Source organism: Chelonia mydas, chromosome 2 (assembly GCF_015237465.2).
Source record: "Chelonia mydas isolate rCheMyd1 chromosome 2, rCheMyd1.pri.v2, whole genome shotgun sequence".
NCBI lineage: Eukaryota > Metazoa > Chordata > Testudines > Cheloniidae > Chelonia > Chelonia mydas.
In genome coordinates this window covers 178,144,363-178,172,291 of record NC_057850.1, presented here as the reverse complement: position 1 = coordinate 178,172,291, position 27,929 = coordinate 178,144,363, and the positions used below count along the sequence as shown (strand labels likewise).

Here is a 27,929-nt window from a genome sequence, read left to right as displayed (position 1 = left end):
CAAGGCACTTATAATCTAAGTATCAGACAAGAGACAACAGCTGGGTACAGATGGACGGGAGAGCACAAGGAAACAGTGAGACATTATTGTCTAAATAGGTAAGGCAGCCAAAGCGTGTGGGAAGGAGTAGAACACACAAGCAGAGTGAACAGTACGATGGCGACAAACAGCATATTAGCTCCATGATGGTTTGTTTGTTTTTTTTTGAGGGGCAAGGTGTTACTTAGGAAGGGATCTGCTAAATGGAAAGAAAAGAGATGTGTGAGTTAGGCCAGAGGAGGCGAGGATAGATGAGGCAGGTGTGAGTGAAGTTGAGGTGAAGAGTGGAAAGGAACCAGTTACATTTATGTGAGGTTCCTTAGAAATTTTTTCTCAGGCCAACCCCAAAATGCTAAAGCTGGCTCTGGTGGAAGCATATTTGTAGGAACAGAATCAATAGTGAAATATTAGGTTATAACTAACTAATTTTAAGATAGCAGGGCTTATTTCCTACACTAACATAGACTGCAGCATTTGAAGGATATTAACAGTGGCATGCCTTTAAACCACACTGAAATGCTTTGGAGTGATGGGACATCTTTGGGAGACAGAAAGTAATAAATGGTAAAAACAGGAACTGTTCCTCCTGACTGGGAATGGTTGGCAGCTATGTGGAATAGGCTCAGCATTGTCATTTAACATAGTGACTGATATTTTGTCAAGTTGTTCCCTAGTGCATAGTCTTTTACAGAATAGGAGCAACAACACCATTAACTGGTGCTTTTTCACAGTGTCTCTTCCATGTCTCAAGTGGTGTAGTTAATACAGTTCCTATAATACAAAGCTAAGTGCCATTAGTATAGTATTCTTTTTTGTAAACTCACCCTTACTGCATTGTTTCCCGACTAGCAGCAGCAGCAGGGCTGCACACTGAGACAAGAGCCTTCCAGCTTAATCTGAAAAAAGTTGCAAGAGCTATAAAGGGAAACATCCATAAATTTCTTCAGATGCAATGTAGGTTACCAGCTTACCTGGCTTCTAGTGCTGCTTCATGCTTTTGGGGCAGATTCCTAGCTGGTGTAAATAGGCATTCTCCACTGAAGTCAACTGGGTATTGTCAATTTGTACCAGCTGAGAAATCTCTCTTTAAAACAATCAGTATCTGGAATTTTCAGGAAAATTTCTCTCCTCTCCCATTTTCTATTCTTCTATTCCCCTGCACCCACCCCCCCCTTTTTAAAAAATACAGTTAAACATATAGGGACAATTTTTCAGAACAGCTTTTATGTTCATTCAAGCAAAAGATACACAGGCATATAGATGAAGGTTTGGAAGTGACAAAAAACAATTTGATTGAACAATGTAGTTTTGTACAGGTGATTTTAAGTTCCATTATTTTATCCCTTTTAGGGAGAAAAGGGTGACGGGGTGCAGCTATCAATTTACATAAGACTCCCATGAGGGGATGGATGGAATTAACAGATTTTGAAAGAAGGATGTTTTAAGAAGTTTCTCAAGGCTCAGAGTCAAATAATGGTCCATTGATGTCAATGGGAAATTTGCATTCGGCTTCAGTGGGGACAGGGTATCATCCAGTGATTTGAGTCATGGAAAGATGATTGAGATGGAGGGGGCTGCATGGAAGAAGACCTGGAAATGAGGGTGGGGAAAAAACGCAAAGGGCAGTTGAAAAGGACAACTGTCATAACTTTCAAAGGCAATAAGCACCTCCAACTTCAGTGATATTTGTGGGTGTATAACACTTCTAAAAACCAGGCCATCATTGATTATCCAGTAGACAAATCAGACCGCAATATTAGTCAGAATACAAACCATGTTAATTGTATGCATCTAATGTAGGAGATATAATTATCTAAGAAAAGTTAAAACTCCTAAAAAATCAAGAGTTGAAAAAAACTGAAATACATCTAAATTTTCCTTAAGTTCTCACTCATTAATATGTTCCTTCTCCAAGCAGCCTTAGAGATCAGCTGCAATTTTATCCACATTGCAAGTAGAAGGTACCTTTTAAAAAGTAATAATTAATTTTATGTGGCATACAGGAAAAAATACAACTTGGGGTGTGTTACTTTACAAATGCTGAACTCCTTCCAGAATTTACCCTGCGTATTGCTCCCTTTAGGGAATGTGAAAGAGAGGGACCCCAGAAACAGATAAAATGTTGTTCCAAGGAACAATTTTTCAGTTGCGTTTGATTCACCTCTTCAGTACAGCAAGAATGCCTGAACCAACTAAGAAGACTATGGTTAGCCATTTAATTCAATCCCCACCCTTAAAGACAAAATATAGAAATATTAGATTATGTATACCATCCCTTCCCAATTAAGTAACAGTCCTCTCTCCATATTTGTAGGTATCTATTATGGGGAGAGACTAAAAGCAGATTCTGATTGCTTGAGGTGGCTAAATTAATTATATAAATCCCACGTCTATTGTCTTTTCTGTATTATCAGCATATCATCTAATTCTAAACACTTCTGAATCTTTAAGGTTCCTTACAGTTATCTCACTGCACCGTGGATTAACTATTCATTCCGGTCGGTCATCACACTAGCATAAGGAGACGTTCCCTCAGGATTCCCACTCAAATATTTGTCACCCAAAGGACTCAACCAAGATGCATTGAGCTGTCTCTTCCCATTTGCCTGTAAAAGTCAACCCAGCGCAAGATGATTAATCTCAGAATCCTGGCCCACCTACTTCTTCCTGGCCAAACCCAGTCACATGTTGCTCCCCTTAAAATGTCTTTGCTCATTATGTCTTCTTAGACAATCCCAATCTGGTTCCATCTTCCCTCTTGATATTTCCAGGTCTGGTCTAGCTCCTCTGGGCAACTCTAGTTTTAAGTTTGGTTCCCAATTCCAGAAGCTGTTTCACCATCATGTTAAGCAAAAGACACCACCATTCCACTTTCTAGTGAGAACACTTAAAGAAGGTCTGGCTGAAGGATTCCATTTTCTTGCAACCCTTTATAAAATATGGTGACTAATTTGGGTAACATCAAAACCTCACCAGACACTACAAGGCAGATTAAACAGAAGTAACCCATTCCAAGCTTGTAACAGTTTTGTCCCTTTTGTCTTTAATTGTCTGTAACCATTGTAACATATGACTGGCCATTAAACAAATAATACAGAACGATAAATGTTGGAGCACAAATGGCCATAAATCTATTAATAACTTTTTGTTCTTTAAATTATGATCAGATTAAGTTTGGGGCTGGGGAGCAAAACTGCCAACCCTGAGTTGTTAAGCGTTAAAAAAGAAGAGCTGCAGGACTTCAGGGCACTTATTTACATACCTAAGTACAAATATTTTTAGGCAGGTAAATTAGAAAATTTTGGCTTAGAACGTCTCACACTAGACTAGAGGAGGGATTTTCAGCAGTACTCATGTAAACCACACACCTTCTGGGTGTGGTGTTCTGTCCCATCTAGTAGCACTGAGACCACGGAGAGAGAGAGAGATTAATGAGTTTGCTCTACAGCCTTAGCTACCAGTCGGTTGGTTTTTAGCTCATGAGGTAGAGGCTCATGCACTTAGCTCCAGAGGTCCCTGGTTCAATACTGGGATCTGTCAGCTTTACACTCAGCTTTGGTCTAACTCTGTTCCTTTTGAGGTCAATGGGAGTTTTGCCATTGGTTTCAATGGAAACAGAATTAAGGCTCACATTAATTCTAGACATTGAATTACTCATGTATATTTCAGTTGGCGGAGAAACAGCTTTAAAGACCTATTTTAAAACTAATCCTAAATCCTTTGACTTCAAGGAGATTAAAGAACTAAAATAACTAGAGCTGGTGGGGGATGGAAGCTCTGATTCACAAAGGATTTTGAGATTTTAAAATTTGTCTTTATGCAGAATTGGAAAGAAACCGGAACACTTAAAAATTCTTTGCCAAGGGAAATCTTGGAAATTTGATCCAAAACAGAAAATCTAAATGCTTCGTTTGATTAAACCCAAATGTTTTGTTTAGATGTATATTTCAGAATACATTTTTTTTAAAAAAGTCCATGCTAAAAGCCATTTCAAAATGAAAAATCAAACCCTGTCGTTCCAAAATGTTGATGTGGGATGTTTCAATTTTTCTCTGAAACAAAATTTTGGCAAACTTGACATGATTTTGTGAAGCTTTTTCTATTTTGATGGACTGTGCTTTCCAGCAGAAACTAGTTCTGTCTATTTTTCCAACCATTTCTAAAAATAGCCTTGCATCAACTGCCTGGAGTTCAACACTTATTGATCATAATTCTGTGTGTCCTTTGCTTTTCTTTGGTGAAGATAAAAATAGATTTTCTACACAAAGATCTCATTAGGTGGTCACATATGTATAGGCTAAATTATATTATTCATCATCTAAATTGGATCATTCTCTGCAGTATCTCTTTTGAGCTAGTGGGTTTTCAGTGTGGGGACCTTTTCAGCACAGTGCCTGAGCAATACCATCTATTATTGTCTAGCAGTCATCCCAGTTATAGTGTATGAAGCTGTTACAGTGCTGGGCGGGGAAGAGTAAAGAGGCTTTTTTATATGAGCATATTTCTATAAAAATCCACTGTTCAGCCCCTAATCCTCTACTTCAAAGTCTTTGTTCAAGTCTCCAGTCTTAACAATACTATTAGCGCTATGAGCTTAAAAAAATAAGGTCTTTCTATTTCTTCCTAAGGTTTCTAATAATCAGTGCACACAAGTTAACCTTCCTGTTTATCATACCAGAATAAGGAGGGGAGAGGGAAGCAAAGGAAAAGATTGAACATTTATACTAGAAAAAACCCTCCCTGTTTTGCACGTGTGAGCATTTGTAGTAGGTTCTGATGAGATTAGATAATGGGAGAGAGATTAGACAATGGGAGAGAGACAAAATCATATTTAAAATTGAACTGCCCCTAAACACAACACACAGGAGTCACTGGCCAGCAATCTTCTTCCCAGTCTTCTCACAGCATTGATAAGCATGCCCCATTGCATCCCAAACAGTCAGCCACATCATCAAACCGCACTCACTGTGGATGGGTGCCCCTGGCACCAGTCCCTGCAAAACTTGCTTCAGCAGTCTTCGTCCACTTATCCAACCCACATGCCCCACAAACACAAGTTTTCTTTATCTGATCGTCTTGATGATATTAGATATCACTCCAATTATTCTGTAAATCCAGCTGATTACTTCCTCTGTAGTTGTGCGTGAGGTATAGCTAGCATGCAGCAATTGCCTGTAACATTTCAATTTGAAAGCCTCTTAATGTTCCGTTTCCTGCATGTCCATGTCTCCCATGCATATTCCAAGATGCTGAAGACAAGAGACTGCAAAAAAAGCATTTTACACTTCATAGTAATACTTTACTTGTGTCTGAGTGTCACCAGAGAAGCAGTTGCAAGTCCAATTCAGTGTCTGATCTCTAAATGATATTTAGCATCCCTTGTAGTCATGTTACCCAGTCTGCACAGTAGGAACATAGCAATCACCTAGTGTTCTAATGAACCCATGTGTAAAGATACAAAAATAATCCAGTTTTTTGGCCTTATATGAAGCATAAATTTAACAATTCTTCCTTCTAAACAATAATTTCTGTAGCTGTTCAGAAATACAGATACGCTATGCTTTTTGTTCTTTTTTTAATAAAATGCTTTTTAGTCCAAGCCCATTCATAATCTTGTTTTACAAATAATATCATTGGACTTATTACTGTAGACAAAGTTAGGAAGAAAATGCCCATAATAATGGACCAAAGCCAAAGAGGATTCAGTTCTATGATATTCTAAGGCACAGTTAATTTGGACATAAGAACATAAAAATGGCCCTACTGGGCATAGGCACCGACTCCATGGGTGCTGCGGGGCTGGAGCACCCACGGGGAAAAATTAGCTGGTGCTCCACACCCACCAGCAGCCTAGCACCCCCTCCTTGCCTCCTTCTCCCCCCTGCCCCCAGCATGCCGCGTCCCTGCTCCTCCCCCTCCCAGCGCTTCCTGCCCGCCACCTAACAGCTGTTTGGCGGTGTTTCTGGGAGGGAGGGGGAGTTTCCGGGAGGGAGGGGGAGGAGTGGGGACGCAGCGCACTCCGGGGAGGCGGTGATAAAGAGGCGGGGCAGGGGCGGGGACTTGGGGGAAGGGGGGTGGAATTGGGGCAGGGCGAGGGTGGGGAAGGGGCAGGGCCAGGCTTGGGGGAGTTGAGCACCCACAGGGAAGAAGGGAAGTTGGCGCCTATGCTACTGGGTCAAACCAGTGGTTCATCTATTCCAGTATCCTATCTTCCAACAGTGGCCAGTGCTGGACGCTTCATAGGGAATTAACAGAACAGGGCAATTATTGGATGATCTATCCCTTGTCCGCCTGTCCCAGCTTCTAGCAGTCAGAGGTTTAGGGATACCCAGAGCATGTGGTTGCATCCCTGGCTACCTTGGCTAATAGCCATTTATGGACCTATCCTCCATTTATCCTTTTTTGAACCCATTATACTTTTGGCCTTCACAATATCCTCTGGCAATGAGTTCCACAGGTTGACAGTGTGTTGTGTGGAAAAAGTACATCCTTGTGTTTGTTTTAACCTGCTGCCTATTAATTTCATTGGGTGACCCCTGGTTCTTGTATTGTGGAGGGGTAGATAACAGTTTTTTTACTCACTTTCTCCACACCATTCATGATTTTATAGACCTCTATCATATCCCTCCTTAGTTGTCTCTTTTCTAAACTGAACAATCCCAGACTTTTTAATCTCTCCTCTTATGGAAGCTGTTCCATACCCCTTATCATTTTTGTTGCCCTTCTCTGTACATTTGCCAATTCTAATATATCTTTTTTCAGATGGGATGACCAGAACTGCATGCTGTTTTCAAGGTGTGGGCATCCCATACATTTATACAGTGGTATTATGATATTTTCTATCCCTTTCCTAACCGCTCCTAACATTCTGCGAGCTTTTTTGACTGCCACTGCAGATTGAGGAGATGTTTTCAGAGAACTATCCATGATCTTTCTTCAGTGATAACCGCTAATTTAGACCCCATCATTCTATATGTGTAGTTGGGACTGTGCTTCATTTTTCTTTGAGGCAAGTTTTAGGATTTCCACATTGATTTTATGATCCAATTGTGTTACTTGTTACCGGAACAAGGCTTGTTTTTTTCTTTCTTTACCTGTAATCCAAACCCTCCTAACTCTTTTAACACAAACTCCAGGTTTCTCTGCCCTCTCTGTTCCTATCACCCCCATACCACTCCCCAAAACCTCTGAATGCTGCTATCCCCTTCTCTCCCCCACTCAGTTCACCCCTTGCCACCACTACCTTTCTTCAGCTCTTTAGTTCAAATCAGGCTTTTTCATCCTCCCTCTCATTGCCTCGGTGTGAGCATTGAGAGCACAAGAGAGACATCCCTCTGCTCTCAGTTCCTGTGCCTAGTGCCACAACAGCCCCTGACGAGTAAATGCAAGGCAAGTCCTGTTCAGCTTCACTCAGTTGCTTTGTGGGGACACAGTCCAGCTGGCACATAGGAGCTGTTGAAGGGATGGAGCATGGTCTGTGCAGATGGAATCTTCAAAGAATTTGACTGCCAGATGCTAACAAGTCACTACTGAGCATGTTTGAACGGAGATTTCTCATAATTTGGGTGATTTTTTGCAGGGATGGCAAAAATAACATTCTGACATCCCTGATGAATTTCAAGTCTATGTTCCAAAGTAGGGAGGTGCTAGAGCTTCTCAACGTAACAGTTGTAAGAATTTTTTAACAAAGTTAAAACAACATATTTTTCCTTAATATTGTTCTTGGAAACAGCTGAACTATTTTAGCTGAAACTTTCCCAAAAAATGCATCCTGAGACAGACACCCAGGATAGAAAATTTCAGTCCAAATGGTTAGTTTAGCAATGTTATATGCAACTGAAAACAGAGTCCTGGAATGGAAAGTGTTGGGCAGCCTTAACTATAGGTGGCACTACCTGTGTTATGATAGCTTCCCAGTAAAAGACATTATACTAAGATAATGTACAGGGACTTAGCGAACTCTACTTTCAGGAAGTGCTTGCTGAGAGAGATGGTATGTGTGCAGGAATGTTGGACTGCCTTGGTTCCGTCGCTTTATACTTGACACAGAACAAACAGCTCTGTCTATATTATTGATGCTAAAGTGTTAATGTTGCAGTCAGCTGTTCCATGACACTTATGTAATCTCAGCCTCCTCTGAAAAATGTTACTATGTGCAAGCCCACTTTTGCTGGCTCTGGGAATTCTTTAATGCTGTTTCCAATCTCATCTCATTTATGGGCAAGCACAAACAGGACAAAGTTTAGTTAGAAAACAATTCCTTTGCTTCAAAACAAAACAAAACAAATCCCTTTGACTCACTGCTGTAAGAGAAATCTTCAATGCCTTGTTTAGGGCGCAATCTCGGTCACCCACCGTTGAAATTAGCCATTTAGCCCCAGATATTCTCATCTAAAATTTCTCAGAGGTGAAAGTAGTTTATTCTCAAGAAGTTGATGTGTCATAAATGCTTTTTTGTGTTCCTGGAATTGCTCAGAAATACAAAGCAATAGTCGTCCAATACTGCTGGAACTTATATAAAAAGGTGCCGTATCTGAGACTACATGTTATTGCTTCATCTTTCAGATTTTGCATTTCCTGAAAAATTTTAGCAACAGAGCTGTGCTTTGGGGGTTCACCCCTGGAGATGTGAAATGCTCACCTTTAGTTTGATTGAGTTTTATGTTCTAAAGAGCCCTCATACCCGATTTGTGGCTCATTAGGCATTTCTTTTCTGTACTCTCTAGAATTAGACCTTTGTATTAACTTACGTAAAGTAATCATGTAGGGTAATCATAATCAGACACATTCACACTGTACATGACACATGCACTAATCCAGCAGAGTGCAATGTTGATCGTGATCATGATAATTTCTTACGTTTCTGTGGCCCCTTTCATCCTGCAGCATGCCATGGCACTGTATAGATTTCACTGTGCATAAAGGAGTCACATCACCCACTGCTGAAAAGGATCTTTCTCCCAACAAAGATGGCTGGTACCTTAAGAAATCTTTTTTTCTTCCTCATCAGAACATGGTAGCTCAAGTGTTGCACGCTTACAGTGACCAGCAGGGTTCATGTTGTAGTCAGCATGAATGTTTGTGCCTAAATATTAATGATAGGCACATTCCTGATGTCCAAGACAGAAAGTGTGGTATAGGCCTAGCTTTTTTAACTTTGGTGCAAAGCCATAAATATCTGTGTAACAAATATACATGTAGATGCTGACATGCCCCACCAGTTATGTTCTGCATGTGCCTCAAATCCCATTTTGGATTCTATTTTCTGTCACCACAGAATGGTGCTCTAATTCAGTTTGCATTGGCTTTTATTAAGAAACAACACATGCTACCCTGTACTATAATCACGTTAGATCGTCCCAGCTAAATAGAGTTGGGCTAGGTCATTACATGGGTGACAAACCTGCTAAAAGCATCTACGGACTGCAGGAAGAGGGTGTTAGTGGTTCAGTAGGTGGTTCTCTTGCCTCAATTTACTGTGGGTCATGGTGGATCCTCCATCACTGACCATTTTTAAATCGAGATTGGATGTTTTTCTAAAAGCCATTCTTTAGGAATAATTTTGGAAAAATTCTATGGTCTGTGTTATGAAGGAGGTCAAACTAGATTATTACAATGGTCTGTTCTGGTCTTAGAATCTATAGTAGGGTTACCATATTTGAACATTCAAAAAAGAGGACACTCCACGGGGGCAGTATTTGCTTGTGCCCCCCGCCCGTGGCCCGCCCCAACTCCACCCTTTCCCTGCCCCCACTCCAACCCCTTCCCCAAATCCCCGCCCCGGCCCCGCCTCCTCCCCTGAGCGCGCCAATTTCCCCCTCCTCCCCGCTCCTCCCAGCCGTGCAAAACAGATGTTTCGCAGTGTAAGCACTGGGAGCTGGGGGAAAAAGCGGGCACTCTCTCGAGTGATCAGCTTTCACTTTCTCAAACGATCAACATTCACTCTCTTTCTTGAATGATCAACTCTTCTTTGGGGAAAAATAATAATGGCAAAATCCCAGACATTTTTAGATATTTAAAAATTCCTCCCGGACCGCGATTTAAGAACCAAAAAGCTGGACATGTCTGGGAAAATACAGACGTATGGTAACCCTAATCCATGAATCAATATCCCTGCACAGTTAGAGGGCACTATGCTGCTAGCAGAGATGTGAAATCAGGTCCTGGCCCCTGGTGGCTTCTAAGGGTCCAGTAGTGCTTTTTGTAAACGTGGATGTATTAATTCCAGGATCTTGGTTAAATTTCTACTTGTATAATTATATTCTGCCTTCTTAAATTTTCCTGGCAATTTCAAGTGCATTCTTCATGTCCTGTCCTAGACTTCTGTGTAGTGGTGGCTACATGCTGTTGCACAGCTTATATTCCAATCTAGTGGTGCGTGAAATAATCTCTATTAGAGATAGGCACAAGCTGCACAACTTGGATCCAGATTTTGAATCACTTATTGGAGAGAGGGACCATTTTGAAATTAAAATTCAGGTTTGGGTTCCTTCTGTCCCCTCCTTCAATCCAACATTTAATTTAGAGTTTGGTGTCTTCCATGCCTTTTTATTCATGATGATCACTTCCTGGAGTGCTGGGAGGCCTATTTCCTTAAACTTTGAAAGGTAATTTGAGATCCCTTAGCCAAAAAGCAAAGCACTGTAATGGTCCCAATTGCCTTGAATGCTGTTGCCGCACTAGTTGGCTCGTGATTCCAATGTAAGGCATGGTTGATTGTACCTTTCAAAGAAGGCATTTTGATTACCAAAATCAGGGGTGGGGGTGGTTGTTACTATATTATCTCCAGATGAACTGATAAGACTGTACTAAAGGCAGACAAGGCATGCTTAATTGCAAGCAAAAAAATAATAATTAGCTACCTGATGCTATTTGTAATACTGTTTCCTGTGATAGTGCAATGGCTGTCCACTGAGAAGTACTTGCAGCCTCATTACTTAGAGACAGGGGAGTGGTCATACTGAAGCAAACTGCTGGTTTGGTATCCTGGTTTCCAGCAGCGGCCAATAGCTAACACTTCAGAGGACAGTCCAAACAAGGATCCCACAATACACCTGGCCAATTGTGCAATGCTAATCCACATTTAAAATATAATCACTGTCACAATGATACTCAATGGCAGATTTGTTGCCGATCTCAGCAGACAGGCAAAGGACTGAACAGGCAAAGAAACCCAGCTACTGTTTGATCCCTAGAGAAGTACCCCCAAACAGGGTTGAAGCACACAGGTGTGGGGGCTGATGTGGAGGCAACTTGTACTGCAGCTGCTGTAATTTTTCTATCTATTTTAAGGTTTCTATGACACCCAACAATCTAAGCATTTCCTAGGTTGGCTAGGTCTGCATAGTCAGATCCCAAGTGGCTTCAGAGAGTGTCCTACTCCTCTGTATTCTAAGTATAAGAGATTGGGATTGTCCAGGGCCTGCTTCTTTACTGCCTTGCACCTGAGGTAGTTATTTTCTACACCTGCGCAGTCTGTACAAAATGTTATCATTCTGATCTGTAAGCATTTTATACCCACTTTGCACTGGTGTACTTAACTGCACAAGGTTCAAGGCAGTGAAGAATCAGGCCTGTAATTTACTCCCTTCTCCTCCCACCCCACCCCATTAATAATCAGAAGATGTTGGTCTCATAGTCTGTCAATCTAAAACCCTTTTATAAGTGCTGAATTCATTTGTTTTAATTTTTATGTTAATGTAACTAGATTCCATACCTGTTCCTTTAAACGAGTGTTAAATGTCTGTCAGGAGGTTTGTGTCTGAATGGCATAGAATAGGGAAGGTGGGTCATATTTTCAGCTGTACTGAGTTCAGACTTAGGCCTGGCCTACACTTAAAAGCTAAGATGACATAGTTACATCACTCAGGGATGTTAAAAATCCACACCCCTGACCACAATAGGTATGCGGACCTCATCCCTGGTGCAGCTGCAGCGCTGTTGATGGAAGAATGCTTCTGTCGCCATAACTACTGTCATTTGAGGAGGTAGTGTTCCTACACCCACAGAAATACCCCTTCCATCAGCGTGCGCTGCATCTACACCAGGAGGTTATGCTGGGATAGCTACGGCAATGCAGCTCTGCCGATAGAGTCTCCATAGTGTCGATATACCCTTAGTGCAGCCGAAGGAAGTGGGGAGAAATGTGCCTCTAAAGGTAGGTCTACGCTGCATCAAAAAAATCCTGCAGCAGCAAGTTTCTAAGCTCAGGTCAACTGACTCAGGCTCGTGGGGCTGCACTACAGGGCTAAAAGTAGTGGTGCAAATGTTCCTGCTGGGGCTGGAGCCCAGACTCTGAAACCCAGTGAGCCTGAGCTTCAGCCAGCACATCTACGCTGCTATTTTTAGCCCCATAGCACAAGCCTGAGTCAGTTGACCTGGACGCTGAGACTTACTGCTATAGGATTTTTTTGTTGTTGTTGGCAGTGTAGACATACCCTGTGCAACCATTTCACTCCTCCATTCTTGGACTGGCTAGGAGCTGAAACAACCCAGGTGTAGTTTAGAACAATCTTTGTGCTGCTCCAAACTATGCCAGTTGCAGTAGTCCTTCAGGAAGCATTTTGCCAGCCAGGGTTCAGTGGATCACAGTGCACTGCCCCTCTATGCTCCCCGTCCCTGCCCCTAATTCCCCCTCTATGTGGAGGGAGGAGCAGATGGCATGGAGCCATCTATGCTGGCTTTTCACCACCTGAGGATCCCCCTGTCAGGGGAATTCTTGGCTGTGACTTTACAGCTGCTTCATGCAGCTAAGCAGCCACAGTTGGGGGTTGAGACTCTTACATTTATTCATTAAAATTCCTTTCCCTGCTCCAAAATCTATACTCATCTTTTCATTAGAGAATCTGCTTCATTGCCTTTCATTTAGTGCCATACTGTAGTACCTCACATATCAGGCAAGAACCTTCACCCAGAGAATGATCAGCATCAATCACAGAGCCAACTTTTTCAAGGATGACTGGGAAAGAGAGGATTTGTAGGTTTATTTAATGTGATCTCTGTTTTATTATACTTGATATTTGATTTTTGATCAATCACTGTTGATGGGAGGAGGGGAGAGGCATTTTTAAGATTTGAGCTTTGAGTCATCTTTCCCAGGCTAATTGTCAAGTAACTGGCAGATCAGTCATGGCTGACAAGTGAGTAATTGGGAGAAGGAAGGGAGTGCAGCAGGTGTCGGTACTAATTTGGTTAAACAAAAAGAATTGAGTACTGAGTGTAGTAGGAGAGTCACTTTTACATTCATGACATTACATGCTTTTAATACAGAATGTGTGCATGATTTTACAATACTTGGAGTATTAAGTATTACTCTGCCTCTTAAAAGGATCTCATGTTTATTTTAGAGAGGAGTGGCAAAAAAATTTATACAAGACCCGTTTGAGCTCCCTAACCAATAACAGAACACAGGTACAGGCTTCAAACTGATAAGTATCGGCTGGAAATACTCCTGGGAGGGGTTCTGTGAGGAGAAAAATTGCTCTGTTGGGCTCAGACATGCACCCTCTGTGGAATGATCCAATGTGGTGCCCCCCAAACTGCCTGGAATCTAAAGGAGACCAGGGCCACCCACAGAGAGGCCCATGTGTCTTCACCAACATCTCCCTGGCAGGATCTCCCATGCCCACAGCTGACCTGAGTCCCCTGAACAGAGGGGACCTTCAGTTTGCTGTGTAGTTGTACCTGTGATGGTCCCAGGATATCAGAGACACAAGGTGGTTGAGGTAAGTTCTTGCATTGAACCAACTTCAGTTGGTGAGAAAGAGACAAGCTTTGAAGCTTACATAGAGCTCTTCTTCAGGTCTGGATCTAGGTTACCTTTATTTTTAAACTTGTCTACACAGGGCTAGAAGGAGAGACAATGACCCTGTCCTCAGATCTGACCAATTCTTGCCTAATAGGCCCTGCTATTGGCCCATTCCTACCTCAGGTACTCTCTGAAGGGATGACGCCATGGAACACCTCATATTCCATGCAGGAGGGGTGAGATCAAAAGACCTATCTGGTTCAAGACTAAGCTTGATAAGTTTATGGAAGGGATGCTATGATGGGATAGCCTAATTTTGGCAATTAATTGGTCTTCAACTGTTAGCAGTAGATATGCCCAATGGCCTGTGATGGGATGTTAGATGGAGTGGGATCTGAGTTACTACAGAGAATTTTTTCCTGGGTGGGTGGCTGGTGAGTCTTGCCCACATGCTCAGGGTTTAGCTGATCACCATATTTGGGGTCGGGAAGGAATTTTCCGCCAGGGCAGATTGGAAGAGGCCCTGGAGGTTTTTCGCCTTCCTCTGCAGCGTGGGGCACGGGTCACTTGCTGGAGGATTCTCTGCTCCTTGAAGTCTTTAAACCACGATTTGAGGACTTCAGTAGCTCAGACATAGGTCAGGGGTTTGTCACAGGAGTGGGTGGGTGAGATTCTGTGGCCTGTGTTGTACAGGAGGGCAGACTAGATGAGCATAATGGTCCCTTCTGACCTTAAAGTCTATGATTCTATAGCTCCACACATGGATGGAGGGCCCCAAAGCTCAGAGAGGCACAATCTAGGACTCTGCTTGAATTTTTTTAAAATACAGAATTTGAAATTTGCTTCCCTGCCAAATCCACTGCTGTGAGTTCTGTGTCCCCCACCACCACCCCACCCGCGCCATCTTAGCTTCATTGCAGCCTTTACATGAGTGACCAAAGTGCATTTTTATGGCTGTAATGGCATTAACTACAACAGGACAAACAAAGAATTATGTTTGCAGGTACAGTTCTGCTCCGAAGGGACTGTACAAAGAGCATCCATAGGGTCCATGTTGATTGGCTGGTAATGATTTTGGTATCCAAGATACTCCATTTAAAGGTAAAAAGCTCTTTTTCTTTTCTTTTTTTTCTGAGAGCCCTGAAAATTTACCTGGGGATTCAAAGTAAGGCTGCGGCGCTTTTCCTGTCCCCTGCATCATTACAAAGAATAAGAAGTCTACAGGCCTAATTCTGCACTCCCTTAGACCCGTACAACCCCATTGTCTTCATATTCCACCTTCATTTACACCTGTGGAAACCACCAGGGAATTACCTGGAACAATATATGGCCCTGCAACAGAACCTTAGTTAACAATCCTGTGGCTGAGGCCTGGGCCACCACAGAATCCAGTTCACTCTCCCATAGTGACAGGGAGTGAAAAGCAGTCAAAATGTATCTGTGTCTCTAAGTTCAGTGGATCTACCTCTGAATATAGCAGGTTAGCAAATCTGCCAAGTAAGAAATTGCCATTCTTACCACTTTTAGCAGTTGCCACTTTTCAGGGTAGAACCACAGATTAAAGGAGAAACTACTTTTCAAAGTATGTTGTTAATATTTAAGGATCATATGCTCCCCTCTAATTGAAGGGGCTCACCCCACAACATGGTAAGCCTGTCTGCTAGGAGCCAAGCACTCTCGAATCCTATTGACTGTAAGGCGCTTAGCCCTTAAATCAGTGTGGAAAGGAGGTGAGACGTGCCACAATAATGCTGTATGAATACAAGCAAAAATGCCCCATAGAATCCCCTTTAAAGAACATGCTATGCACTCAGCCTTGTGTATAAGGGCACAGAGGATGAAACAGCGAGTAAGTAGCTTTGTAAATGTACTGAGCCAAATCCTCAGCAGGTGTAAATCAGAAAGGCAATGGAGCGACACTTTTTTTTTTTAACACACCCTGAGGATCTGATCCACTAAGTGAAAGTCCCCAGCACTGGCTTATTCCCCCAAAGGGTCCTGGTGTGACAACACCATTCTCAGCTGTGTGGAGAGATATTTCCCGCTGCTTCACTGGACACCATCATTTAGTTACTCATCTAGCATTATCACCGTGGCAACCTCCACGTGTAGGAATTGTGCAGCTCATGGATGCTTCATTTGACCTTTCGACAGCCGCTGCCATGCTCGATTCCATGTGCCTCACTCAGAGCGATGCTGTTTTGCCTGCATTTTCTATTCACCCAGGGGCATGTGATACCGGGAGGGTTTTCTGTGTGCCTGTCATGTCCCCTTTTAGCAAGAAGTTTGGGAGGAAGCTTCCTGCTCTAAAAGTGCCAGCTTCCTTTGATTTGTGATGTCCCTATTTGGTGGGGATGTTTTCCTCTTCGTTTCTGGAATCCCCCTAACGCACACTCCACACCATACAATTTACAAGAACATAAATGAGCAGCTGCACTTCTTCAAACGGTGCCACGCTCCCGTATCCTGAGCCTTACTAAAAGGTAAAACAGCTCCTCCAACCCTCGTGTGCAGTTGCGTGTGTGTGTGAGTGCATTACTTTCTTTCACTACTATGACAGCACATGCTCCTGCAAAGCCGTTCAAGGCATTAGAAATACAACTCCTCCCTCCAGTGCCCCATGTGTGTGAGCAGCTCAGGCTTTCTGCTTCAGCTCACTCCCATTTGATCACTGGGCTGACAGTCACGACTCTCTGTTCTACACCTCCAGGCTTCACTCTGAGGAAAGAAGGAGCAAGAAAAACACAGAAGCAGACACACAACTGACCCACAGAGCCATCAATAACTTACTTCCCTTGCAGCAGAATTACAGAGCGGGCGGGGGGGGAGTGAGGGAGGAAGAGGAGAAGAAAAAGAAAATCCAGAGAATTCTAGCCTTCAAATATAGCCAAACTGAGAATGAGAGGAGTGTGTTTGCGCTGCAGGAACGGAGAAGAAAGAACAAATTAAATAAACAAAAGCAGGAGAGGACTGGAGCTCTCTTCCCGATAGCAACGGTATTATTTTAGAGGTAAAATGATTCCGCCAAGCAACACTACTGAAGTCAGTGTGGATAATGTGGAGAAAGAGAATGAACTAGAGAACACAGATCAACCCCCCTCTCCAGCATCTACTACCAGCCAGGAATCAAAGGTATTTAATCCATTTGGTATTTAAAAAAAAAAAAAAAAAAAAGGCAGATTTTACTCTATGCTGGAGGTATATTTTTGTAAATTGAAATTCTGGACGAGGATTAAAAATAGTGATTTATTATTGTTGTGGCTTATAATGTTCTAAGCCTATTACATGTTTATAATGGCCAGACTTCAGAACACTTGCCATTCACCTGGGTGACCCTAGAGTTTGAATTGAGGGGGAGAAATGGTTTTGAGATTTATTTTTCTTAAGGGGGAGGGGGAATCAATCCCTTTCAATAGATATTTTAATACTTGGCGTGAGAATGGGTCCAAGGTTTTCACTTGTTCATGGCTGGAATAACTGAACGTGTTGCAGGTTCAGGAAACAGTTGTGGGTTATTTTCTGACAGATGCTTCTGTGAACTTGGGCATTCCCTTTTAAACACATCAGTATTTGAAATAGGGCCTGAATGGTCATTTTGGTGCAAGAATTCCTACCCACTCTCTATAAGAGGGATGGTTTTCTTCCCCCAATCCATTTTAATTATCTGGCTCAAATTACTTTGCTAAAAAAAACAGCCACTCATCTCCAATTTCTGTGCTCTTAAATGTTTCATGGATTTACTTGCGAAAAGTTTCTGGGTCAACCTGTGTATAATTAGGAAGAGAAAAGTATGTGAAACAAAGCAGATTTCCAAAATAATGGTGCTCTTCTGTTTACTGGACAATCTCACAATTTATTTTTTATTGGCATTGCAGTTGTACCTGGGAGCCCCAGGCATGGCCCATAGCCTCATTGTGCTAGGCACTGTACAAAAACAGCACAAAAAGATGGTCTCTGACCCTAACTGCTTATGTCCGGATAGATATTTAGAAACCACGGGATCTAATGGCAATTTAGCCCAAGGTGGGCAAACTTTTTGGCCTGAGGGCCACATCTGGGTATGGAAATTGTATGGTGGGCCATGAATGCTCATGAAATTGGGGGTTGGGTATGGGAAGGGGTGAGGGCTCTGGCTGGGGGTGTGGGCTCTGGGGTGGAGCCAGAAATGAGGAGTTCAGGTGCAGGAGAGGGCTCCGGGCTGGGCCAGGGGATTGGGGTGTGGAGGGGGGTGTGACTCCGGCTTGGGGTGTGGGCTCTGGGGTGGGGGTGGGAATGGGAATGAGGGGTTGGGTATGCAGGAAGGTGCTCTGGGCTGGGACCGAGCAGTTCAGAGGGCAGAAGGGGGATCAGGGCTGGGGCAGAGCATTGGGGTGCGGGAGGGGGTCAGGCTCTGGTTGGTACTTACCTCAAGCAGCGCCATGTACCCCTTCCAGCTCCTATGTGGAGGTGCATCCAGGCAGCTCCCATTGGCCACAGTTCCTGGAGCCCCTGGAGCATGTGGAGTCCCCTGGCTGCCCCTATGTGTAGGAGCCGGAGGGGCAACATGCTGCTGCTTCCAGAAGCCACGTGGAGCCACAGCACATGCAGAGCAGGGCAAGCCCCGACCCCTCTCCCCGGCGGGACTGCCGGAGTGGGTCAAGCTCTGGACCCTGCTCCCCAGCAGGAGCTCGAGGGCCTGATTAAAATGTCTGAAGGGCTGGATGCAGCCCCCAGGCCGTATTTTGCCCACCCCTGCTTTAGCTGATAAGGGGCACATTGTATCTGAATTTAAGTCAAACTGCTGCTTTAGCCCACAGTATATATATATTCTAGTATTCCACAGAATTCCACAATAATGACCTAAAGCAGTGTAGTAACAGTATAGTAAGCCACAGTACTTTCACGGATGCCGGCTTCCTCCAGGCCCCGGGAATGCTCAACCCGCTGCTCTGCACCAGGCTGCGCCCCCACCTCAACCCCGCCTCTTCCCGCCCCTGTTCGACCCCCACTCCACACCCACCCTGCCTCTTCCCACCCAGTTCCACCCCCTCCCCTGAGTGCTCCTCCTCCCCGCTCCTCCCCCTCCCGCCCAGTTCCTACTGCATGCTGCGGGAGCTCGAGGGCCAGATTAAAACGTCTGAAGGGCCAGGCAGGAGGCACTGGGAGGGAGAGGGAGGAGTTGATTGGTGGGGCCACTGGTGGATGGGAAGGCGCCAGGGGGCTGGCTGCTGATGGGTGCTAAGCACCCAAGATTTTTTTCCATCTGTGCAGCCAGAGCGTCAGCACCTATGCTTTGGGCCATGCTGAGAGTGTTCTTTGGTACCACAAGGAAGAGAATTAGAGAATTCTCTAAATAAAGGCACACCTTTATCTTTAAAAGAAAAAGCCCTGCACCATCAATGTTCTGCAATAATGATCCAATACTACTGTGAACTGTAGGGCTGTGGGACATCACTGTAGAACACTGAAGCATTTTTAGAGGAGATGAAAAAAGAGACAGTTATTCACTGAGGGCCCAGCTCCACCAGGACCTACCTGGTAGGTATTGAGCAACCTTGTCTCCCAGAGAAGTCCGTGGAATTTGAAAGTGCCTCACAGGAGACACTCAGCATTCTACCCCATGTACAGATGAGGTGCATGAAGGTGTGAGGTGCATGATGGTGTGTGCTGGGCCATGGCTCCTTGGTGCTGTATGATACTATCCTCAGGCAGAGCCAAGCAAAAAGTTATAAAGCTTTAGGTTCTGTTCATCTAATCAGACTTGGCTACTACTGTGTGCATGAGGCGCTTCTTGGATGAGTTAAAAATGCTTTCTGGACAACAAAAAGGACTAATTCTGATCCTAAAATCAGATCAAGCAAAATATTACCTATAAAATTACTCTTCTCCTGGTTTCAAAGTAGCAGCCGTGTTAGTCTGTATTTGCAAAAAGAAAAGGAGTACTTGTGGCACCTTAGAGACTAACCAATTTATTTGAGCATAAGCTTACGTGAGCTACAGCTCACTTCATCTCTTCTCCTGGTCATACATCCATACTACTCCCAGTAATGCCAATGGGAGTTAGGCTCAACTGGCAAGAGGCCATGATACTGCTAAATGACTTCTAGTCGAACAATAATCTTTAGCTTTGCCAGTCTCACACCACACTTGAACAAGCAAAAGGTCTGGATGTCTGTGAAGTTTTTATCCGTCAATACTGTTATTTGCATATAAAGACTTCAACACATGTAATATGTATATTTATGTTTTGAGTATTTATTTTAGATGCGATCAGAAGGGACATTGTATTCTCCATTGTACAGAAAAAGCCACTTTAAAAATAAACAGGGAGCTCTTCAGCAGTATAAAAACTTCTGAGGAATAAAGACTCATGGGGCCATATTTCAGAAAGCAGGCTTGAAATGTGCATACACAAACTGTTGTATTCAAAAAGATGACAGCCAAGCAATACTGCAGTACCTGATGAGCATGTTTTGAGATGCACAATTTCAGGCTACCAGAAAAGCAGCTGAAATTTGGAGGGCTCTAGCAGGCAGGAAGTGAGTGGTTGGTGAAAATCTAACTTTGTTGCCATGCAGATTTGTGCAAGTGTCTTCAAAGATGTTTATTAGACATTTCTATTTGGACAGCCTCTCATAATAGAATCACATTCCTTATATGGAAGTATATCCCAATCAACAGTAAACTGCAATGCCATGTACAAGTATCAAGTAATCCTCACAAACCCTGCATTGACTGGGTAAGTATTGTGAACTCCATTTTACAGATGAGGAAACTGATACATAGAAAGGGTAAGTACAAGATTCTGATACCCTTACTCATACTGGCTAGCACCTTAATGATTGGTTTCAATGCAACTGCTCACAGAGTAAGGTACAATTCAGCATGGGTAAGTGTACTTGAATTGAACCCTAAATGATATGTTCAAGGACACACAGCTGAAGATGCACTTACATGAGGTCTGAATGTGGCCCAGAAAATTCAGGAGAATCTAACTCCCAGCACCACACTATGGCCATGTCTACACTATGGGGACTATACAGGCATAGCTAAGCATCATAGCTAGGCCAGCATAACCTCATAAAGCAGATGCAGTCTACACCGGCGGACAGGGTGTTTCTGTTAGTATAAGAACACCACCATCATGAGCAATAGCTAGGTCAACGCAAATATTCTTCCATTGATTTTGCTGCATCTACACCTGTTGAATCCATTGATTTAGCTGCATTTACACCTGCTGGATTTTTCACACGCCCCTAAGCAGTATAGCTATGTCAATTTAAAATTTAAGTGTAGATCAGGCCTCATTCCTCTCAACCATGCTGTCAATGATCCTTTATGCTTTGGGTCATTGTATTGGAATACACAAAATATTGTATAGCCCCTAATATAAAGCAACAAACGTGTGCTTAGAACATACGACTTTATGTTAAGGAATTCCCTAATATTTTTGCTTTATTCTACATAAACACAAGTTTTCAGATTATCAGCCCTTAATTTAATGTATGAGCCTGAGGGAACAGTATACTGTAGATATTGTTGTATCAGATGTGTATTCAAAGGGCAACAAATATAACTAGGCCTACTTGTAACAGAATATAAATTCCTGCTGTGTTCAAAAATCTGCAGCTTGAATGGTTAGGAATACTATGGTGATGATAATAATTTATTAGGTATTACAAGCATTTATTTGGCACCTAAGTACAACGGAAAAGGGTGTGTTAGATATATAGTAAGAACCACCTTTATGTGGGTTCAAAATTAATAATTATTTGTAATAATTATAAATTATACTATGTACATATGTTTCTAAATTATGGCTCTTGTGTATTTGACCCCACAGATCTAGTGAGACGGAAAAGGCCAGTTTTGTAGGGTCCTCTAGTTCCGCACCTGAAAAAAAGGAAGGAATTGACTAATGTATTCTGTAAGAGAATTTATTTCTCTGGGATCTTGTCACTTGCAGGGGTACTGAAACAATTTGTATAGTAGGGGTGCTGAGAGCCATTTAACTGAACTGTAAACCCTGCATATGATGGAAACCACTTCAAGACGGGGTGCGGCAGCACCCCAAGCACCTCTAGTTCCAGCACCTATGGTTACTTGTGCCTTTTAGGCCCTTTTGGATAAATCCTATAGAAGGTAATAGAAAATTATAACATTTCAATTTTTGCACCACGTTATTGAATTCAATAAAGAATTCTAATCCCTGCTATAATGTTTGATAGGATGATTAAAAAGCCCATGAGAAGGAGATAATTCTTCTTTAAATGCTATAGATTTTTTAGAGTTATTGGTATAGACACTAATTAGTTCTGTCCCTATTGAATTCAGTGGAACTTTCCCAACTGAGCCCACATCTTGACTTCTTCTATAATTAGTCAAGTTTTATTAGCGTTGGGTTTAATAATTTGGGACAAATCTTCAGAGACATCAGACCAGAACAACTTAAATATTCCATTTGCATCTTCAAGGCCTAATTTTCTGAGGTGCTGAGCATCTATAGTCTCAATTGAGATCAATGGGGAGCTCTGGTTGTTCAGTGACCATAATCACCAAAGCCACTAGGGTTTGATTTATAGCCAAGGTGAGCTGGCTTCCATTGAAACTGCCATCCAGAAGTTTCTTTCTTATAGGTGTCGATGGACACCACAGAAAATCAGGCATTCTTTCATAGGTATGCCCATTTCCATCTACTTTTGTAAAGTACAGGTCTGTGTATGAGAGTCACACACCATTAAATGTGCTCCGTAGCTGAGATATTTGGATAACAACCCAAAATTGACTTGCACATTGAACTGCTGGCACTGTGGATATCTACTGCGTAGCCAGTGACTAGCTCACAGGTAAATAAAGAAAATCTCTCCCAGATTAGTGACAGCAATTAAAGATACGCAGCACATTTATGCACTCTCTATGTATCAGCATAACTGACAGGTAATGGAAGATACTAAAAATCTGCCTTTTTAGTATAATGAATCTTCCAGAGAGGGATCTGGTCTTCATACCTGTAGCAATCTACAGTAGCAATCCAGAAATTTGAACGCACTACCTACCACCCTGTGGCCAAATACAAGTAATATAATTAAATAATGTTTCTAAACAAAGATGTCAGTAGCAAATTCTGAGCTGACTGAAATGGCTTGCAACCCTATTGATGTTAATAGGATTACTCATGGTTTAATCTTGCAGGATTTGGTCTACAGTGTTTAATGGAGATCTCCCCTGCATAAAGAGTTAATACTTCATGAAGCTTCATAGGTGAGGGATAGGTTACTGGTCAATGAATATTTTAAAAGGGCAGGTAATATAGCATGCAGTTATTGCTTCCCCCTCCACACTACTGAATAAATATCGAATATGCAAACTGCTGCTATGATTATTTTCAAGGGAATAGAAAAAACAACTTAAAAAGAAAACCTAAGGGGAAAAAAAGGCATTTCCTGTTCTTCCCCACAGATGCTTTACATGTCACTTCCTAAAATGGTGAGTACATATTGTGAAGGAAATAAAGTTGGTAGTTCTAAGGGGAAGAAAATGAGCTAAGGTATTGGGCTAACACATTTATTTGGGGGAGTATTTTAATAAAAGTATACAGAAGAAATTTTAATTTCAGGTAAGACAGTGGTGTTCTATCTCTATGAATAACTACATTTTTTGTTTCCCTCTACTGATATACATAAACAGATATATTTTTCTTTTGTCTTTGTCCTTTTCTTTCTTACCTCTCACCTATTCACCTGCTGACCAAATATTCAGGGACTGCATTATTTTCTCTCTATATAATTAGGTTTGTGGCTCCTTCTGGGGCATCAGGATATCCGAAGTAAAATGGGAAGTCGATCTGTTTATTCTCCTTTCCCCTACCCACCCTGCAATCCAGAGTAAAGAAAAGCACCTACTGTCTCTTGATGCATATCTGACTTAGCACTGGCTAGTAATGACTTGACTTTAGCCTTGTGTGAAAAAAATCTCAGTGCCAGCAATAAAAGCAGATTTGCCTAAAGAGAAGCAATATTTTACTGAACAAAATAAGCAGTTTTTGCAGGTAGAAAGCTATCATTTTTTCATGTGAATGCTCATAAAGCAAAATTTGGTTGGTTTGCCCAGATGTAGCACCACGTTTTCAGCTATGGGTGACTGAGTTGGGCTCACTTGATTTGTGAGTGCATCTACCCCATGCGCAAAACTTGTATATACACATACAAATGGGCATTCATGCAAAATGGGTAATAGTGCACATACCGAACCAGCCATTTGGGGCATGGAATTACCCATTTCATGCCTTTGAAAGTCCATTTCCAATTGACGCATGAGTCGATTTTGCAGTTGTGGCATCACAGATATCCAACTTTGAAAATGACACTCTGCACTGACCTACTGGAATAAACTCTGGGCCTGATTTTCCTTTTACACTGGCAAGTATCACGAGTGACTCCACTGAGCCTCAATACTTGTAATAGGAGACCAAGGACCCTTGGCTCAGCTCAGAAAACCTCCAATCCATATCTGTGATGAATATAAAATGAAGTTCTTGTGATGTTGGCATTGAGCATTCAGACACTGTAAACAGGTTGCAAATCTGTTTAGAGAAATGAAGCTATTGCGTCTAAATTCAAGTGCAATCATCCCCCCTGTTTAGGCTGCAAAGTTTTCTTATTATATATAAGTCATTTCACAGTTGACCTGCTTTTTAACCAACTGTAGTACCATGCCAGAACTTATCAAATTGAATTCCTATCATTTAGGTTTTTGTCATTGATCGGTCATACTGTACCTGTTTCATTAACAATTGTAATAATGGGGCTGTTTCCCAGCCAGGGAAGTTTAACTCCCCAATGGAATTCCTAAGTGAGTCCTGTAGATGAGTGTCGGTGACAGCTCAGTAAGTTTTCTTGATACAGATAAGTTTGTAAATGGCATTTAGAAAGGGAGCATTATTAAAACACCACACTTGCACTGCTATATTAATGAGGATCATTTTAGCAGTCAACTGTTGTGAATGGAAAGCAAAATACAGCTGACCTTCAGTACATGCCAATTAGATTTGGTTCAGATAGGAGCAAAATGCTACACACTTTAGACTTATAAATTCCACATACAGAAAATAATCATTTTTTTCAGCCATCCCTCAGAGTAAGACAAAGAAATATAGGGCTGTGGTTCATTGGACAGAGGAAAGGCCAGCAGGTGTACCTATAGCAAATGATGTTGAATAGGGCTTTAAGGCCAGATTCTCATCTCAGTTATTCTAGTGAGACTCCATTCACTTCAGTAGAATTACATGATCTAGCTGGGAGAGAACCTGGTCTTTACTGTGAGAGACTCAGAAATCTAAATTTCATCTGATTTATATTACCCCAGTTTTCAAGGGTTATCCGTATCTGGAGTAATAGAAATGGGATGAAATTTAATAGCGCAAAGTACAAGATCATGCACTTAAGGACTAACAACAAATTTTGCTATAAGCAGGTGACTTACCACCTGAAAGCAACAGAGGTGGGGAAAGACCTGGGTATATTGATTGATCACAGGATGACTATGAGCTGCCAGTGTGATGCAGCCAGGGAAAAGGCTAATGCAATCCTAGGATGCATTAGGTAAGGTATTTCCAGTAAAGATATGAACATATTATTACCTTTGTACAAGGTGCTGGTGAGATCTCATCTGGAACACTGCATGCAATTCTGGTCTCTCTGGTCTTTTAAGCACTCACCTGGGAGGTGGGAGATCAAGATTGAAGTCCTGACTCTGCCTGATTCAGAGCAGGGACTTGAACCTTGAGTGCAGGGGACTGGATTAGATGACCTCAAGGTCCCTTCCAGTTCTATGATTCTGTGATTCTAACATCCCTAACTGAATGCCTTAACCAGCAAGCTATAAAGTCAGTCCCTTGCGCTTGGGTATTTTTGTGAAAGGCGTGGCTTCCTTTCACATCACAATGAAAACAAAGTTTGAAACCCCAGAATTTTTCACAAAACAGAACTGTTGTTTTTTGGCCAGCCCTAGTGGAAAGTTCTGCATTGATGACAAAACCAGAAAGAAATATAAACTTATCCAAGGTGCTCGATAAATCCTAGAACAGTTTCATGAAATATGGGCATAGACAACGCTTTGGCAGGTACACAGCAGTTAAGTCTATCTTCAGTAGTTAGTCCTAATGACAAATGTATTTATTTCTCGTAGGCGTTGCATGGGTCTAGATGAACAGTCATTCACTTAATCTCTGCCTTCCAGCCATCTTCTCTCTCCTCTCTGTTCCTCAGCTCACCCAAGTGCTTTCATCACAGAAGCCAGAGCCAGACCTCAGATTTTCTGTACATACAAAATGTCCAGGGTCAAGCCTAGTCAAGTTAAAAGTTGCCTATAATGAAAATGGATGATAATCCTTTAGCGTGGGAGGAAGCTGGTTTATAAGTGCTGCTGGAACTGTGCAGCTCAAGTCATAAGTATTGCTGAAGTAAAGCAAACTCCAGAGGCTTGACCCTCCATTTCCTCTATAAATCAGTCATGATGACTATTTTTTTTTAACAAGAAAGGCATTGCTGCTGCTCCTCTATGGCCTGCTGTGTGCTCCCTTTTATTTGCCCCAAAATGTTAAGCATCACAAAGTGTCTACTGTGTTTGAATGTAAATTTATTTTTCTCTTGGTATAACTTCATGTTGTTTTCTTTTTTGTATTATACCTTATCGTCACCAGAAAAATGGAACTTTGGCAATCTGGTCATGGAAAATGTTAGGTATGTTAACAAAATGGATCTCTTTCCTCCTCATTTAGGTTGTCTTCTGAGCATTTGGGCCTTGGTAGGCAGTAAGTAATGGGAGTGAAGGGGATGTTTCCTCCATTTGAGTTGAAATGCACTGCACACCCAGGCATTCATTGCCCCTGCCGGTTCAAGCACAGGAATCAAAGAAACAGAAATCAAACCCAAGTCCCCCCAAGATAGTGCAGAGTGTTACAACTACAGGCCAGGAATCCCTGCACATTACGTGGAATTTATTTATTTAAGTGACTTTCCAAATTCGCAACCCTCATGACCAACGTTATTTGAATGTTAACAGAATAGGTACAAAGAAAAGGAGTACTTGTGGCACCTTAGAGACTAACAAATTTATTTGAGCATAAGCTTTTGTGAGCTACAGCTCACTTCATCGGATGCATGCAGTGGAAGGTACAGTGGGGAGATTTATATACACAGAGAACATGAAACAATGGATGTTACCATACACACTGTAATGAGAGTGATCACTTAAGGTGAGCTATTACCAGCAAGAGAGCGGGGTGGGGGGGCTTTTTGTAGTGATAATCAAGGTGGACCATTTCCAGCAGTTGACAAGAATGTCTGAGGAACAGTGGGGGGTTGGCGGGGGAATAAACATGGGGAAACGGTTTTACTTTGTGTAATGACCCATCAACTCCCAGTCTCTATTCAAGCCTAAGTTAATTGTATCCAGTTTGCAAATTAATTCCAATTCAGCAGTCTCTCGTTGGAGTCTGTTTTTGAAGTCTTTTTGTTGAAGAATTGCCACTTTTAGGTCTGTAATCGAGTGACCAAAGAGATTGACTTGTTCTCCAACTGGTTTGTGAATGTTATGATTCTTGACATCTGATTTGTGTCCATTTATTCTTTTACGTAGAGACTGTCCAGTTTTGACCAATGTACATGGCAGAGGGGCATTGCTGGCACATGATGGCATATATCACATTGGTAAATGTGCAGGTGAACGAGCCTCTGATAGTGTGGCTGATGTGATTAGGCCCTATGATGGTGTCCCCTGAATAGATATGTGGACACAGTTGGCAACGGGCTTTGTTGCAAGGATAAGTTCTTGGGTTAGTGGTTTTGTTGTGTGGTGTGTGGTTGCTGGTGAGTATTTGCTTCAGGTTGGGGGGCTGTCTGTAAGCAAGGACTGGCCTGTCTCCCAAGATCTGTGAGAGTGATGGGTCGTCCTTCAGGATAGGTTGTAGATCCTTGATGATGCGTTGGAGAGGTTTTAGTTGGGGGCTGAAGGTGATGGCTAGTGGCATTCTGTTATTTTCTTTGTTGGGCCTGTCCTGTAGTAGGTGACTTCTGGGTACTCTTCTGGCTCTGTCAATCTGTTTCTTCACTTCCGCAGGTGGGTATTGCAGTTGTAAGAATGCTTGATAGGTATAGTATGGGCA

General features: G+C 42.4%; 1 protein-coding gene across 2 annotated transcripts in view; it reads left to right on the top strand.

Moving 5' to 3' along the window:
* The window catches only part of STAC (SH3 and cysteine rich domain), a 196,011-nt gene that overhangs the window by 72,308 nt on the left and 95,774 nt on the right, over window positions 1–27,929 (top strand). Inside the window, exon 3 of one of the 2 annotated variants that reach the window (XM_043540672.1) lies at window positions 16,711–16,918. In XM_043540672.1, the coding sequence (XP_043396607.1) occupies window positions 16,802–16,918 (117 nt within the window). In that variant the 5' untranslated portion in view covers window positions 16,711–16,801. Of the gene's footprint in view, window positions 1–16,496; window positions 16,919–27,929 lie in introns of both variants that reach the window. The other variant, XM_007057225.4, reaches the window with a different exon arrangement.